This window comes from Coloeus monedula (genome assembly GCF_965178545.1).
Source record: "Coloeus monedula genome assembly, chromosome: 13".
Taxonomy (NCBI): domain Eukaryota; kingdom Metazoa; phylum Chordata; class Aves; order Passeriformes; family Corvidae; genus Coloeus; species Coloeus monedula.
Genome location: NC_138793.1, coordinates 5060230 through 5076275, shown reverse-complemented (window position 1 = coordinate 5076275; position 16046 = coordinate 5060230). Strand labels below are relative to the sequence as shown.

At 40.4% G+C, this 16046-nt stretch overlaps 1 protein-coding gene across 2 annotated transcripts in view; it reads left to right on the top strand.

Moving 5' to 3' along the window:
* Positions 1 to 12057, top strand: part of DPY19L3 (dpy-19 like C-mannosyltransferase 3) — a 35362-nt gene extending 23305 nt beyond the window's left edge. For both annotated transcript variants that reach the window (XM_082289776.1, XM_082289775.1), the window contains exons 16-19: positions 1231 to 1313; positions 7655 to 7787; positions 8455 to 8613; positions 9218 to 12057. In XM_082289776.1, coding sequence (XP_082145902.1) covers positions 1231 to 1313; positions 7655 to 7787; positions 8455 to 8613; positions 9218 to 9379 — 537 coding nt within the window. In that variant the 3' untranslated portion in view covers positions 9380 to 12057. The remainder of the gene's footprint in view (positions 1 to 1230; positions 1314 to 7654; positions 7788 to 8454; positions 8614 to 9217) is intronic.
* Positions 12058 to 16046: the final 3989 nt, after the last annotated feature.

The following is a 16046-nucleotide window of genomic DNA, read 5'->3' as shown; positions in this document are numbered from 1 at the left end:
AATGTTTAGCTATTCAGGGCAGTAAGTAACGAAGAGAGGAAATTCTGAGTCATTATGAGACTTCACAGTCTCATTTCACAACAGCTGAATTTACTAATCTCTGAGAGAGCTTCTGAAGAGCAGAAATACATCTGTTGTACTGCAGTACTTCCCGAAGCTTCTGCAGGGTTGTGATGCTGCCATGGCTCCACCTGGGAGATGCCAGGGGTGCTTGAACAAGTGTACCAAGTAAGCAGTTAAACTAGTGAGTATCTCAGTTGGCCCAGTTATATCTCCTGCCCCAGTCCTGCCACGTAATTACAGTTTAAGTGAAAGAATGCTTGGGTTTGCTGAGGGGCTCAGCAGCACCACATTCAAATTCCTTCTGAAGTTTTGGATGAGCATTATATAAATGGGATGATTTATGGCTTTTTAGATTATCATGTGGGTTTGCTTAGACTTTTTCCTGTAGCATTTCAGTTTTCAAACCAGCAGTCCTTATTATCTAAAGAAAGCAGGTTTGGAATAGGTTTCAGGTAACATCCTCTGTAGCAAAGACTGGTGCACAGCAATCTGTCATTAGCATTGTCATTATCTTCCTTAATTGCTTCCTTCTGCCCTAGAATATTACTGGCTTAAACAGTTAACCCTTAAACAAATCATTGTTCCCGTAGCTTTTTGGGGGGAAGGGTTAAGCTTTTCAGAATCAGTTTCAATGCTCCTTTCTCTCCTCCAGATTTGATTTATGTATTCTTTGCCTGCAGTAAATTTTGAAATGCTTTCCCCCGATGGTCTACTGGTTGTTTCCATTCTGTCATACTTTTATTTTTGCCTTCAGTGGTTCTCTTTTAATTCAGACTTCTGAAATACCATTAATGGCATCCACAGCACATCTAATGATCTTTACTTCTGATACAGATTTCCTGCCTTTTTTTAATTTAGTTTTATGTTTCCTTTCTGAACTTAATATTAATTCCTGGGGCATTTTCTTCTCTTGTCATCATTTACAGTGGGCAGTTGTGGTCCTGCTGGTCATCTGGCAGGAGCTGCAGATCTCAAACTCTGAAACTGTGCGTTCATCCTGCAGTGACAGCCACCTCCCTCCTAGGAAGAGTAGATACACTTGTGTCTTGCAATTTACCCATGAGCTGGACAAGATTAGTTGCCAGCTAAGAGGAATCCAAATTCCACCATCCAAAACTTGCTTTGTTCATTCTGTCTTCAGGTTGTTCTATTTTGTTTCCGTTTTAGTTCTGGCCAGGAATAATGGATGAACTATCAGAGCTGAGAGAATTCTATGACCCAGACACTGTGGAGCTGATGAACTGGATTAAGTAAGAGGATTTTTTCTCTATTTAAGTTAAATGCTATTTGTGTAGATCTAATGTTCTTAGTTACAGTGTTCTCCTTATTTGTCACAGCTCATCAGTGAACTCTGGTGACCCGTGGGGATAGTTAGGATGAGTGGGTTATCAGGAGGTTGGATGTGAGGCGCTGTGGAGAGCAGCTCCATGCTCTGGTTCAGTATCACTGCTGTGTTCCACGTGCATCAGGGAACCAGCTGATCCCTTTGCTCCCATAAGGACCCAGTTTTCACAACCAAAAGAGGTAAATCTGGAGGTGTTAAGTTTCTCTCATCATATTATAGTTACCTCTTTACATTAATAGACCTTTGCAGTGAAATCATTTTATTTCTCCCCCCCCACAATGTCCTTCTCAACTCTGTAATGTAAAAAAGCTTGGATGTAGTGCTGGAAAATTTGTACTCTGCAGTCTGTTTCTTGGACTTTAAAACAATCGAAGTCGTTCATGCTTATCAGAATTAATCACAACATGTGTTCCAAACTGTAAGCAAAATATTTTTAATTGAACTTGAACCTGTCACATCTTAGCACAGGTGCAAAGTTTTTCAGGAGTGTGAGTTAATCATTCCAACCCCACCTCATCACTTCTGCTTTCTCACAGAGCATAGGAAGGTATTTTTCAGGTGGAAACAGTTTGGAATACTGCATGTAGAAGATGCTGAGGAAAAAGGCCAGGTAGGATGTTCTCTGGAGGGCTGTGAACTTAAGGGGTATGTTCTCTATTCGCATAGAGTAACCACTAAAAACTTTCAGGTTAAGTTCTGAACAGGGAGATTCCTGGGACCTGTATTTATTTGCAACTCTAGCAATGATTTTAGAAAAAGAAAATTGGTTTCATGTTATGGAGGAAAACATTCTGAAAGTAAATCTGAATATACAACATTAAATATTGAACTGTTTGAAGTATTTCCTTGGAGTATTTCCTTCATATGCAATGAACTTCAGTGAAACCAGTCACCCAGCCTGTTCTCCCCATAGCAACATATTTACACTCCATAATGTTGTATTTCTTTAACCCATAAACTAGAAGGAGTAATTTAGAAGTAAAATATATTACAAGCCTTCACTGACTTATTTTGAAAGCAGGCCATGATTTTTTCCATCATTTAGAATCTTTGCAGCCTTATTGACATGTTTTTGTGACTAATGTTTACCAGCCAGTTCCATTTAGCACTACTGTTTTATTAAAAGATGGTAAATGTCTGATAGTTCAGGTCTCCTGTGTACAATATATAGAGTTATATATAGATTTATACATCAAATATGCATGTGGAGTTATTCCCAGCCGTGAGCTGGATTTGACTAGCTCCAATGAGAATAATTTTTCATGTGTTCTTAGTGCTGAGAATGCTAAACTGGTGCTTGTCATCTCTTCATTCCAAGTCATGACAGACAATTACAGAGGGGCATTTTTTTACTTAGAATTTATTGTATTTAGAAATATTATTCCTGTAAAGAAGAGTTAATTATCTATGCTTTAAATACCAGTCAACAAAATTTATGGTAAGTTTCTCAAAGTGGGACAGATTTTCTAAAGTTTGATATATAAGAGAACTCTTCTACTATACTAACACTTGATAGTTGTGCTGTAGTTAATGACCTGTCAAGGCTGGTGTCAGGAACTAATCATTCATTATTAAAACTCAGTATGAAAAGCTCTAATTTGTCATGTGTAGCAGTGAATTAGGAATAACTCGTCTGTCTTGCAATCTCTCCCCAACAAGAAAACCCTTCTGTCTGCTTAGCTCTAAATGCATATTATCTTGTCCAAATATATAATCTGAATAATGGCCAGCTGTCCCCTGTGAAGTGTCTGCAGATGCATTTCTTACTCTGCCCCTCACTAAAATTGCCACAGCATTTTCAGGAAGATCTACTGGTTTCTATCTATACAATTGCAGAGCACAATTTTTTACATAATGATCTTGCATATCCCAGTCATCTTCTTTTTTCCTACTCACCACCTCATTTTCTTAGCTTTTTTTAAACAAAAGTCAAGAAGCCAGTGCTCCAGGGATAGTTCACAGCTCTGTTCCCAGCTGGGAGGTACATTAAAATTCTTAGTTTTGGTCTTTCTCCCTAAGACAGCAGGAACAACATGCTCATTTGTGAGATGGGGAAGAATATCAGTAGAATGAGCAAATCAATAGCGTGAACTTCCCTACTCTGTTTACTTCTGGTAAGTGTTAAAGAAGCAATGTCTTCTGCCTTTAAAGGGGAAATCTGTCTAGAATTGTGGAATATTTCAATAGCAGTTGCCAAAACTCGCAGAAAAAGTTCTTAGAAATCTTGGGCAACAGCCAAAACAGTGGAAAAGTTAACTGAGACTGAGATTCGGCAGAGCATTGTTGGATGTCAACTGTACCTGAACCAGATGTGGGGACAAGCAGGCAAATTTGTATATTAGTGGAAAACCCACAAATTTCCAAAAAGCTCCTGAGGTTATGCACATGAAACACCCATGTTTCAATGGTGGTTCTTTCATTTAGTCATTTATAATAATTTATATTAATGGCTACATTTTAATTTCAATCCAGTTTTAACATTTAACTCTTCTCTGTTACTTACATTCCTGATTTTCAAGGGTAATCACACTGAAATCAACACATTCCAGACTTTAAAGGCACTATTACACTTTTTTTTTTTTAATTATTGTTCTTAAATTCTTGGGCTTTTGTCAGACAGACTTGTCAGTAAATTTCAGGCATGAACTTGAGAGTGCCTGAGAAGTAGGTTTATAGCAACTGTGTAGGTGCACTCCTTTATGTGAGCAAAATCTGCATGCATAAAATTGAGGCTGGCACTAACAAAAATGCATCTTGTTGCTCTTTCTTTGTGGCTGTCATTTTCCATTTTGCAATTTTCAGTCTTTCCAAACCAGAGGGAAAAAAAAGAACCATGACAGTGTGACTGAATATGCTTTACTGCCTATCATCTGCAGCTAAACCTGTGATATTTTAATACTGCATTCTGCAAATAAAAAGATTTTCTTTTAAAGAAAAAAAAAATCTATCATGGCATATTCCTCAGAATCTCTTTTTCTCAAATCCTTTTGCTTTGTAGATTCATACCATACTCAGGCACTAGTAAAGGAATAATCAGAGACTTGGCAGATTTTATGGCTTTGGAAGCCACCTATGGGGTTCAGCTCTGGAGGACTTTTATTAGAAATAGCCATTTTATTTCTAATGATGTAACCTGTAATTGCAGTGTTGGCCATTTCTTCCTTAGTGTTTCTTAAAACCAGCTCACAATAATTCTTTAGCAGTTTAAGAGAAAGAATTACTACCACTTTCAGAGTCTGTGCAAGTACTTCCTGTAAAACCCTTTTATTTTTTAATGAGTTATTCTTAAGTGTTTATATAATTCTCTAATTCTTAAGTGTAAGGTAAAGAAAAGGTTCCTACTCTGTAATATAGTGCTTAGTTTACCCATTAGCTCAGCTGTAATTAACGTGATGAAAGCTTAGAGCTTCAAAAATAAATGAGATTATTTGTTCAAAATGCCATCAGGTCTGCTTGGAATGGCATTTAAATTATATAATGTAAATCAGTTTGACCTGTAAGTCCTTGTCATTATTTAGTGACATTTCCTAGAGAATAAATTGTTTGCAGGTTGGGCAGTGTGGTATGGAGCTTGGCAGAGAGCTATAAAAACAAATTATCCTTTCATTTTATACATCATTTGCTCAGACAGTTGTAAAAATTGCTTCATTTCTGTGTAATAGAGAAGTGTCATTCAGTGGTTTGCAGCACAAGAGGTGCCCTGGCTGCAGAGCACTGCGGGTAGTGCCTGGCTCAGGCAGGGCATGGGCAGGAGCGTCCCTGGGATGCAGAAATCATCCTGGCCCTGGAAATGCTCCTTGGTGCTCGTGTGTCTCCAGCACTCAGCAGTGGCCACCCACAAGAGCTCTTGGGGATGGAATTGGAGAGGGCAGACACTGCTTGGGGCTCTGTGTCACTTCCTGGTGTCACCTCCCAGCTCTCTGCCCAGGGCACTGAAATCCAGCGCTTGTGCTCCTGGCACTGCCAGTACAGCACAGGGAAAAAGGGCTTCCAGTAGCTCCTGCTGGTCTGGGAACATCTGAGCTGGCCCAGTAAAATATGGACAGTGATCATTTCCTAGGACTTCAAACATGTAAATCTCAATCTCGGGGAAACATCTGCCTTTTCCTGCAACACTGGATTTTAAACTCCACCCAGGACCAAAGCACTTAAGGCCATTGTTTGAAAAGCAAGGGTCACTAGATTGTCTTCAAGGGATAGGGAGAGGAGGAAGTGCTGGCAAAACTCCTTCTATCTGGTAAAGAATGCACTCAGCTATATTTCATTGCTTCTGGGTAGGAGTCAATGCTTTTGGAAAGGGGAGAAATGGAACCCTGAATCTACTGCATGATCCATTTTCTGAAGGGAGATTCACTGGGGGCTGCAGCTCCAATCTCTGCTCCCTGGGACCAGTGCAGGGTTAGGCTGGGTATCAGGGAAAGGTTCTTCCCCCAGAGGGTGCTGGGCACTGCCCAGGGATGCCCAGGGTGGGATTGGTGGGGTGTGTGTGCAGGGACAGGAGCTGGACTGCATGAGCCCTGTGGGTCCCTTCCAACTCAGCATATTTTGTGATTCTACTTCTTTGACAAGCATTTTACCAGTAGTTTGCTGATAAAGGGCACTATCACAATTTCCTTTAACTTTCATTTTAAAGCGGCTGCAGGCTGGTTTGGCTTTTTTGTTTGGTTTTTTTCTTACGGTTTTGCCTTTGGTACTTGTTGGGAGGGGCTGTGTGAGTGGGTTTAAGAAAGTTTGAGTCTGCTACAGAGCCCATTATAATGCAAATCTGCAATCAGAAGAGCAGGGTTGCCTTGGTAAGGCCAGTCAGGTTTTAAAATTTGAACTAATCTTGAACAAGCACAGAAACCTACTTGTCACATTAGAAGTTGCCTGGCCCAGGCATAAATACAGAAACATGTTGAAGATGCTTTAATAGAGTCATCATTTTTATTTGGGTGTCTAAGTGCTCCCCAGTCCCTCTGTGAGTCCAGCCCAAGTGCTAAGTTTGCAGCTTAGTCCTACAGATTTGTGCTTTCCCACAGATCCAGGGATGAGTTCTGGCTGACAGCCTGTCAGGGCCATCCCATTTGCATAGTACTAAATTCTAACCAGAATTAATTTCTTTTAATGGAACATGTACTTCATGACACTTGTGGCATTAAATATTTTAAGTAATAAATAATTTCTTAAGAAATTAAATATTCTTAGACTTTAAAATTAAACTGGTTTTATAAAGTGCTGAAGAACTAGTCTATCAGTAAAGTTAAACTGGCCTATTAAAAATAATATCTCTGGCCTTCCTAGATGAGATTAATGTACCAGTGCAAGATTTTTTAGGAAGAATTTGTAATTATTAATTCATTTACTAAGCATAATCTCTTGAAAAGTGATAGTAAAATTTAGTACTAGTCTCTCAACATTTTCAAGCTGATCATGGAGCTTTAAGATGACTGACTGTGTAGCTGGAGTTTCCAAAGGCTCCCTAAAGTGCACCCCGAAGTGTCACAGTTACTGGAGTACTTCAGTGTATGCATGGGGATGTTAGTCACATTCTATTCACATTCTAATTTCATTTCAGTTGATTTAATGTGTGCTGCTTTCTCTTGTTTTAATCTTAGTAGACCCTTCGATGGTTATGTGCCTAGTAAGCACTAGAAAACACTTCAGTATACTATGGCCAGTTTTAATTAGCTTTGATTATAGGAGTATCCATTGCCTGGCATTTTTCCTCTTTCTTTTTGCAACTGGCTTGTCTTTTTTCATAGTTTCTCTCCCACAGTTGTCAGAATAGGAAGATTAATGTCTCATGGAACAAAGTTTTCATTCCAAGTGAATGGTGAATGCCAGGACAGGAATAAAAAGTTTTACCATTCAGATTAAATAATTCATTTTATATGAAGTACACAAACCTAAGCCACAATAAGTTTCTTGAAATATTAAAAGAATTAGAATATGGAAACCTGTAAATATTAAGAGGCTTTATGAACCTGAGAAATATATGAAATATAGAAATAGTTTGAAATTGTCAGGATCATGTTTTCCTTAAATTTCCTCATAGTGCTTAGTAAATTTTTTATTTGCAGTTGAGTATTCTCATAATTTATCCACTTGGCATTTGAAGAAAACACAGTTGCTTGAACAGTTTGCTCCCTGAATTGAAGAGAGGCAGAAAAATACTTTTGCAGTCTTTTTTTTCCTTCTGATCTGTCACAAGCATTGCAAAAATGCCCCTGCAGAGACTTCCTTAGACTTATCAACTTTGTTTAGGTCAAACACTCCAAACACAGCAGTGTTTGCTGGGAGCATGCAGCTGTTAGCAGGAGTCAAACTATGCACTGGACGGACCTTAACCAACCATCCCCACTATGAGGATAAGAATCTGAGGGAGAGAACAAAGCAGGTAAGAGATTTCTGATTGTTTAAAGTAATTCTTGCCCATGTCCGCAGTTCCACTCCAGAAAACAAATGTCCTCTCTAATAGTACACTGCAAAAGGAATGACATGCTTTACTCATGGAGGTCACTTGTGGTCAGACACAGGCCCAGGATTTAACTGCTTTGGGATCTCCTGACTCACTTCTGGCGTCTGGTGTGCGTCTGAACAGCTCTGTGCCTGGGTACCCAGCTAGTCCCAAGGGCACTGGCTTGGCTATTTGGGGCATCAGTAGATCCTGGTGCCCACTTGGGCTGTTAAAACCACATGGAGCATTCCCTGATACTCCTTTCAGTTCGCAGACCAGCACACAGCATTGGATCTAGAAACCACCCTGAGAAACTGCACAGGGAGCTGGGGAGACTGGTTTTTATAACCTACCCTTTTCTGTACTGGAGACATTCCCAAAGCCTGACAGCACCATCCGGTGTTGTGTAGCCAGCAGCATCCTCGCCATAACACACAACTCTGTGTGGCTCCTGAATAAAGCGTTTATAGATTGTTTCTATAGTACTGCATTCCCATGGTTTCTCAGTCTCAGCTCTTGGTCTGGCTCAAGAGAGAGGAGTCATGACAGAGCAAACAAAGCAGTGGTGATGTGGTGTATGTTGGAGCTTAGTTTCCTTGTTCTCCAGATTTACCAGATCTATGCCAAGCGATCTCCCAGTGACGTGTACGGAATCCTGCGGTCCTTTGGCACAGACTACGTGATCCTGGAGGACAGCATTTGCTATGAGAGGAGGCACAGCAGGGGCTGCCGCCTGCGGGACCTGCTGGATGTAGCCAATGGCCATGTGAGTGTTAAGACAAGATCGAAGAACAAAACACATTTTGCTTGACTTTGCTCTGAAACCCAGTTATGATATGAGGTAGCTCAGCATATTTGCACTGTGGGAAGGAGAATCTACTGGAGCCTTTAGACATTCTCAAAATGGCCAAATTAACACTGCTTGCATTTAAGGGTATTTGAGAATAAAAAAAGGGGAATTCAGCCTGGGCAGGATAAGTAATCACTTTCTGATGAGCTCCAGGTTAGCAGCACACAAGCAGAGTTCCCTCCCAGGTGTAAGTCACTTCAGAGCTTCAGTTTCCTCAGCGTGGTTCTGTTACTGCTCTGTGTCAGGGGAGTTCTCAGTCATTTCTGGGGCTGAGGTGAAGCCAGAGCAGACTGCACAAGCCCAAGCAGATAAGGACCTCTGACAAAGCAGCTTTATCCATTTAGACACAGTACTATAAATCTTACTGGTTTAAAGCTGTTTTCTTCCTCCCACTTGTTTCATACTGTGACCAAACCTGGCCAGCCTGACCCAGTGAATGTGTTGTTGAGGTTGTTATGAACTCGTTATTGCCTGTAACTGTGAATTGGCTAAAGATATTTCATGTTCCATTTCATTGCAGATCATGGATGGCTTGGGAGACAACGAACCTGATTTGAAACCTTCGTTGTATCCTCGCTTCTGTGAGGAAATCAAAAAAAACCTTCCTTCTTACACCATGCACTTCACCAGGGTGTTTCAAAACAAAACGTTCCATGTTTACAAACTTGCCAAGCATAAATAATCTTTCTAACTATGGCTTCAAGTTCAGTATTTTACGGCTAGGACCCACATTAGGAAATGCAGATGAAGTTTACAAACAGGTTACATCTGTAAGACATTTTACATGTATGGTTTCTTGTTTAATTACTGTGGTTTTTTGGGTTTTTTTTTAGACAATTTAGTTTTGATAGCATTATTGATGTTGCCAAAATTTTCATAGACTCATAAATAAATGCTAGCAGGGACCATTCTGATTTTAAATTCTGACCCTCTGAATACTTAGGTTATAATTGTTTTCCAGTTGTAACTGATAGGGAGACAGACAAAGGTAGCAGCCTGTGGGAGCACTACTGAGTGCCAGCCTGTGAAATCTGCTCAGCAATTCAGATTTTTTCCTCTTAAATGATAGAAATTAAGTGAAAGCAGCCCATGCTACTCCTGTCCTGAGTAAGCATTGCCTTTGTGAATCCTTAAAATGAAGTTTTGTCTTACAGTCTGATCCTTTTTGACAGATCCTTGTGCTCTTTCAGTGCCTCTTTTTTGAATTCTTTGGGAATGTGTGCGGATATGAGTTTCCAATCTTGTGAGTATGATTGCAGAATCAGTGAATGCAGATTAAGCAAACAATTTTGAAGAAAAACTTCAATCTTTGGTCCAGCATTTTTAGTGATCAGAAGCAAACTGGTTTATAACATTGAGTGTTTAGTGATGGAGTGTTAGGTGTTTCTAGTGAGAAAAAAGGCTGGGGCATGCTTGATACATGTTGCATGTTTGTATCCTCATAAAATGCTCAGAACAAGAACCCAAATTTCTGAGTTTGGATTCTCACAACACTTTTCTGTATATACTTTCTGAACTAGAGGGGATATTTTTTCTCCTCATGTGAATGCCACTAGGATAGCAAAATTGAACAAAAGAAAAACTCATCTCTACATCAGCAAGAAACCAGTATTTCAAATACATTTAGATAGTAGAGCTTTGTTTTGTATTTTTTCAGACATGGAGCTCTGTATTTTAGCACAAAATCATTGTTTCCTTGTTCTTTAGCCTAAAACAGAGACTACCAGTATTTTAAAATGACGTGGAAGATTAAGTGAAGCCAGACCTCAATGCTGAGAATTTTGTGATTTGTGTGTACCCTTTGTCTTTTTACCAGCCAGAACTTTGTGAATTGTATTGGATTTCTAAATGTTATGAAGGTACCACATGGCTTTTGCTGTGTTTTTAGCACTGCTTTGGTTTTAGATTGAAATTAGAAATCAGATTTGGAAGTCTCACAGTACTCTCCATCTTGAATTAGACATCCACTAGGCTCATTTGTTTCTTACGAAAAACAGAACTGTAATAATCAAGTGCCTCTAGGCCCAGGTTGAATTAACATGTGAACACCTCTAAGAGTGTTTGTGGCCTGTGCAAATAACTCAGTTATAGTAATTACCATTGCAATTAATTTCTAATGATGGGAAACTTAAAGTGCTACATATAGCAAACTCCACATTTAATTTAATCAAGATGTGTAATGAGATTAGCTGTCACAACTGAGCTGGGCTCCAATTCCAAATGATTTAAGTGTTTTCCCTTTCAGTTGTACCAAGGTAAATTACCGAAGAGATGGAGCTGGTTATGTCACATGCTCAAACAATTTTATATTCAGTAAATACTCATTAAACAATGTTCAACATCGTTCTGCCTTTCTCTTTGGCACAGAAGGCTGTGCTGTAGCCAGGCTGTGTTAAATCACACACTGACAGGAGCTGGCTTGTTACACTGAACAGCTGAAACTCCTGAGTAATTCCTAGCCTGTATCCTTTAATGAGGTTGGAGACCACTGCAGTTTAACATAATACAATAATAAAACATTTTAATCAGTATTAAAACTTTAATTAGGGCTGTAATGATGCATGGTTGTTCTTGCTGCAAGCCTGGGTCAGTGAATCCCTCAGTGAGTGCCTTCAGTAATTGAAAACAAGCACACAAAAGGTAAAGTATGTCTGGGCTGTATGGCTTGTTCTAGAATGCAATTGGATCTTTCTGGAAAGGTGTAGTAACTTTCCTTTGGTGGGGGGGAGGGGTTCCCAGGCCCTGTGATACCCTGTTGTCTACAGACTTTACTTGTAGGTAACAGTTGAGACTAAGAAATCCTGACTGGAACAATAATTATTTTTAAACAGACTTGTTTCAAAAATGCAGTCTCTAATATTGCCAAAGGAGAAATTTAACATTTTCGTAGAAACTACCAAGTGCAAACTGGTTTGTTCGGGTTTTTTTAAACAGAAAGATGTACTATGAAAGATTATCAGAAAGGTTTAACACTAAGGGATATTCAAGGGACTGTAATGCAGCATTCAGACACCAACCTGCTTAAAACAGTAAATCCAAGTGCCAAGGGCCAAAAGCAGTTCCCAGCTCAGAGGGAGCAGCTCCTCCCTGGCCCTGTTTGAGACAAGGCCTGGGAGGGCAGGGACAGCTCGGAAGGGCTGGGGCAGAAGGGCTGCACCTCCCATTCCCGAGGTACCAACTCTTACTGATAACCAGCAGTGGGAATGGGAGGGGCAGGACTGCTCCTGTGTCTTTCTTGGTGTCCACAAGGACTTTCGTGCTGCATGTGATCAGTGGGATTGTGGTATAAATTACTTTTTTTTAGACTGCAGAGAAAAAAATGCTATCGAGGAGCCAGAACATTTTTAGGGGAGAAAAGCCTTTGAGATCCATAAGTGTATTTTCATTTCTTGTTTCAGTGTTCTGCTGGTGGGATCTAACATAGTTATTTTATAATATGTTGTTGTAAAGAGATGTAATGACTATTGTATACTAAATAAATTGTGTAATTTGAGAGTCTCTTTTTTTGCTTGTTTTTATGTTGGGATGGGTTGAGAAAGACCTGGCTAGGGAATCAGCTCTGTTTCAGTTCATATGGAGGAAAGCAAAATATTTTTCATGAGGAAGTTTTGGCTTCTCAAGCTCATTATATTGTGTATAGCACTGACTTTTGGAATCACCTTTGTGTTTTAACAGCTCGCTGGGCTTCCTTTGTTAGAAGCTAAAGGTATCAGCCATGATTTTTACCAGTCATCACCCAGTGCATGTTAACTCCAGTAAGGTCAGTACACTGAGGCAGTATATCCATTTAAATATTATTTATGTCTTTATTTATTAAGTGTATTTTATATATAGGTAGATAATAAATGCATGTATTAAATGCTTTAACCAAGAGGGACCTGCTTGTTTCCACACTGTAGCTCAAGTTAAGTGTTTTTAATGAACAGAAAGGTGCATTCTTTGGGAGTGAAGAAGCACATTTCAAGGGCTGTAAGTGCAGTAGGATGTCTTGATGTGTGACTCTTGTGACAGGAGTTGCAGGATGTGCAGAGCTCGAGATAAAACTGCCCATGTGTAGGACTGGTCTAAAGAGGGCTTGGGGGAGTTTGTCACCAACATTAATTAGGGATTAATGTAATTGATGGGATGTAAGCCATACATCATGTTCTTGCATAGAGGGGATTCTGGGCTCCAGAGAGCCTCCTCCTCGAAATCCCCAGGAGATAGCCATGGGTTTTAGCATTTTTGTAATTAAGAAAATGCTCAACTTTCTTCTGCCCACCTAATCCTGCTTCTTTACAGCCCTGTTTTCCCTTCTAAACCTGCTGGTCAGTAGGTCAGACCTAAGGACAATCAGCTTTCCTATGTCTTGGCTCCATGTTATGTACTTGGAATGTTATTTTAACAGGAGAAGACCACAAAGATTAATGTAGTTGACAGACAGATTAAATACTAATATCCACATGATTATTTAAATTTCAGACCTTTACAAACATTTTATGCTAAATAAAATGTTCTTACTACATGTTTAAAGTCTGTAAAGAACGTGGAAGAAGATTAATAAAAGTACTAGATTACTGAAAATCCCACTACCTAGGGACCGAATGGGGTTTTTTATTCAATATTTTTCCTTCCCGTCTGACCCATGGCCCAGCTTGCCATGGAAAGCCAGCTGTTCTCCCTGGGAGCCAGGGCAGTGCTGGGATAAGCCCTTCTGTGAGGGCACTGAAATATTTGTGTGTGTCTGTGCAAATGCAGAACAAGTGAGGATAGGATTTCAGCAATTGCACAGTAATTAAAAGAGCAGCGTGCAAATTAACACAGATAAATCAAGTGAACTAATTAGTAATCGCTGGAAAGAGGAAGAGTAGGCTTTAATAGGGCATGACAACTGCAGCTGAGTGTGTCCTAGTACTGAGGTTGTATCGACACAAGTTCCTACAGCAGTTTTGAAATGTTTCCTGCCCTTTTATTCTGTGTGTTCTGTACAAGGTGGGGCTCACTGTGAATACAGAGGCAGCTCCCAGTCTCTGGGGGTGTTGTTTTTATGTTTGGTTACAAAGTAGGGCCACAGCTGTAACAGGGAAGGAAGCAGCAGTAGGGCAGCAACATTTGGGAAAAGCACTGAGACATCTGAGCCTCAGCAGCTCTGTGGCTGCTCTGTGACCTGTTTATCCCCCGCAGGTTCCTGGACACCAGTTGTGCTTGTGCTTGTTGTCACTCTCACCCAGGGACCAATCTGCTTCCTCGGGGATGGAGGAAGAGCTTTCACAAGGTCTCGTTCCCCTGGTGAAACCCCAAAGAGTCCTTTGGGTGTGTAACTGGATCCTGAGCCCACCAGCAGAAGCTTTTCAGGCCAGCACAGCACCTGTGGAAGCATCTGATCACAACTAAGAGAAATAATTCAACAGAGTCCACATTTTAGTCATCCTTAAACACAAACAAGGCAGAGACACCCTGGACAGAAGGCTGGTTTATTATTTATATGGTGCCTGAGATAGGCAGGACACTTCACAGGCAAATAAAGACAGTGTTGGCCCCAAGGAGCTTACAGGACAAATTAAATTAAAACCAGCCAAAGCAAGAGCATGTCCATAGGTACGGGAAGAACACAAGGTATGTAGACAGAATTACTGCTGTTTCAGGAAGGAATAGACTTTTGTGCATAATATATATTTAATTCATTTTCCATGCCCTGTTTTTGACTGCTGACATCACAGAATCCAGGAGCTGGCATACTGGACTTCTGAACACTGCAGGATGCTTCAGCCAAGGTTTCCTCCCAAGCCAATGTCAGTAAAATTACAAAATCACAGACTCTGTACTGTCTGTGAACCAAAACCATTGGGTGTGGGTAAAAAGGGGATTTAGGTTTTCCAGAGGACAATGCCCGCCACCTGCAGTGTGTAACCAGTGGTTAATGGTGCACTGAAGCTTTTCCAGAGTGTGGCACAAATGCACGTGAGAACAAGGTACTGTGTGAACATTTCTCATTTGGGAAGCATGCAAACTGAGCTGGCCTACAGACAGCACTCACCTAGTTACAGGTTTTAATATATGTAAAAAAATAAAAGCCCTCCCAAAACAAGCTACTGATGCAACTGTGAGCAAAGCAGTTCTAATCTGTTACAATACATTGTTTCATGCTTTGTTTTGATGAAACGAATTATTAGAAACTAGGACATATTTATATCATTAGCTCCTAATATATAATGTACATATTAAACATAGTTTACATATTATAATGGATATAATTTACACAGCTTAAAAGATTTTGGGTTTGCTACACTGTACTCCATTTATCTGTACAAATGGTCTCAATTTAAAAAATAAATCAAAATTAATTTAGTGGCACCTTCTCTCTTCCAAATATTGTCAAGTTTAAGAAAAATCCAGCACTGTAGCCGGACATTAAATGGTCTGAAAAAGGGACTGATTAATTTAGAGCATAATATTCCACCCCCTGCTACTGCTGTTAGTTTTTCCATGTTTCTCTGTCCCCAGGTGAGTCCTGCAATATTTCTGTCAAAGGAGATTTAACAAAACATGAGGGACACAATTGTAGATGCAAATAATACAGTTCAGGCTGGTTTAGGCTCAGTTTAGCAGCTCATTAGGAATGAGAGATTATGGTGAACTGTGGTGTTGGCTACTCAAATTCCTGACCAGCCCCCTTTGAGGCATGTAGCCAGAAAACCTGGCCTTTTCCTTAGGAAAAGTAGAAAGTTGTAAGCAGCTGGCTTCATGTGTTGTGCCTAAATCCAGTTTCTGCCCTTGTACAAGAGCATAAAGGGATTTCATCACAGTAAAACTGAAGTTCCAGTTCATCCATCTGCTTCATTCCTTTACCTGTAGCCCTGCAGTGGCACCTGCACTGTGTTCAGTGAGCAGGGCTGTCAGTGGGCCCAGCGTGGGAAACAAGAGGGAAGTAATAACACCATGGACTTGATTTACATGAGAAAAAGACAAGGTGGTTTTTTCTTGAAATAACTATTAAAGCACCAGAAACAGCACACCCAGCACGCTTCCCTCGGCTCCAGCACACCTCAGGCCGTGTGCACTGGATCCCTCAGAGTCCTGCATTACTTCAGTGACAAAATACCTGTACTTCTTAACCACTGTATGCAAATGGCTGAATACCCCGGGTTTTGTTCTTCCCAGTTAGTATATATCCCAAGATGCAAACGTCCAGGATGTCCCAAGGATTAACTCCTACTTAGTTTTCAACTAGCTGCCAAGTGTGCCTCAGTGGGAATCTGAATCCCTGTTGTAGCAAGTGAAAAAGACCGGATGGGGGTATTATAGAGCGGCGGTACAAAAAACTCTGCCTCACCTGTGCTTCCAGAACTGAAAACAGCAGCCTTGGGGAG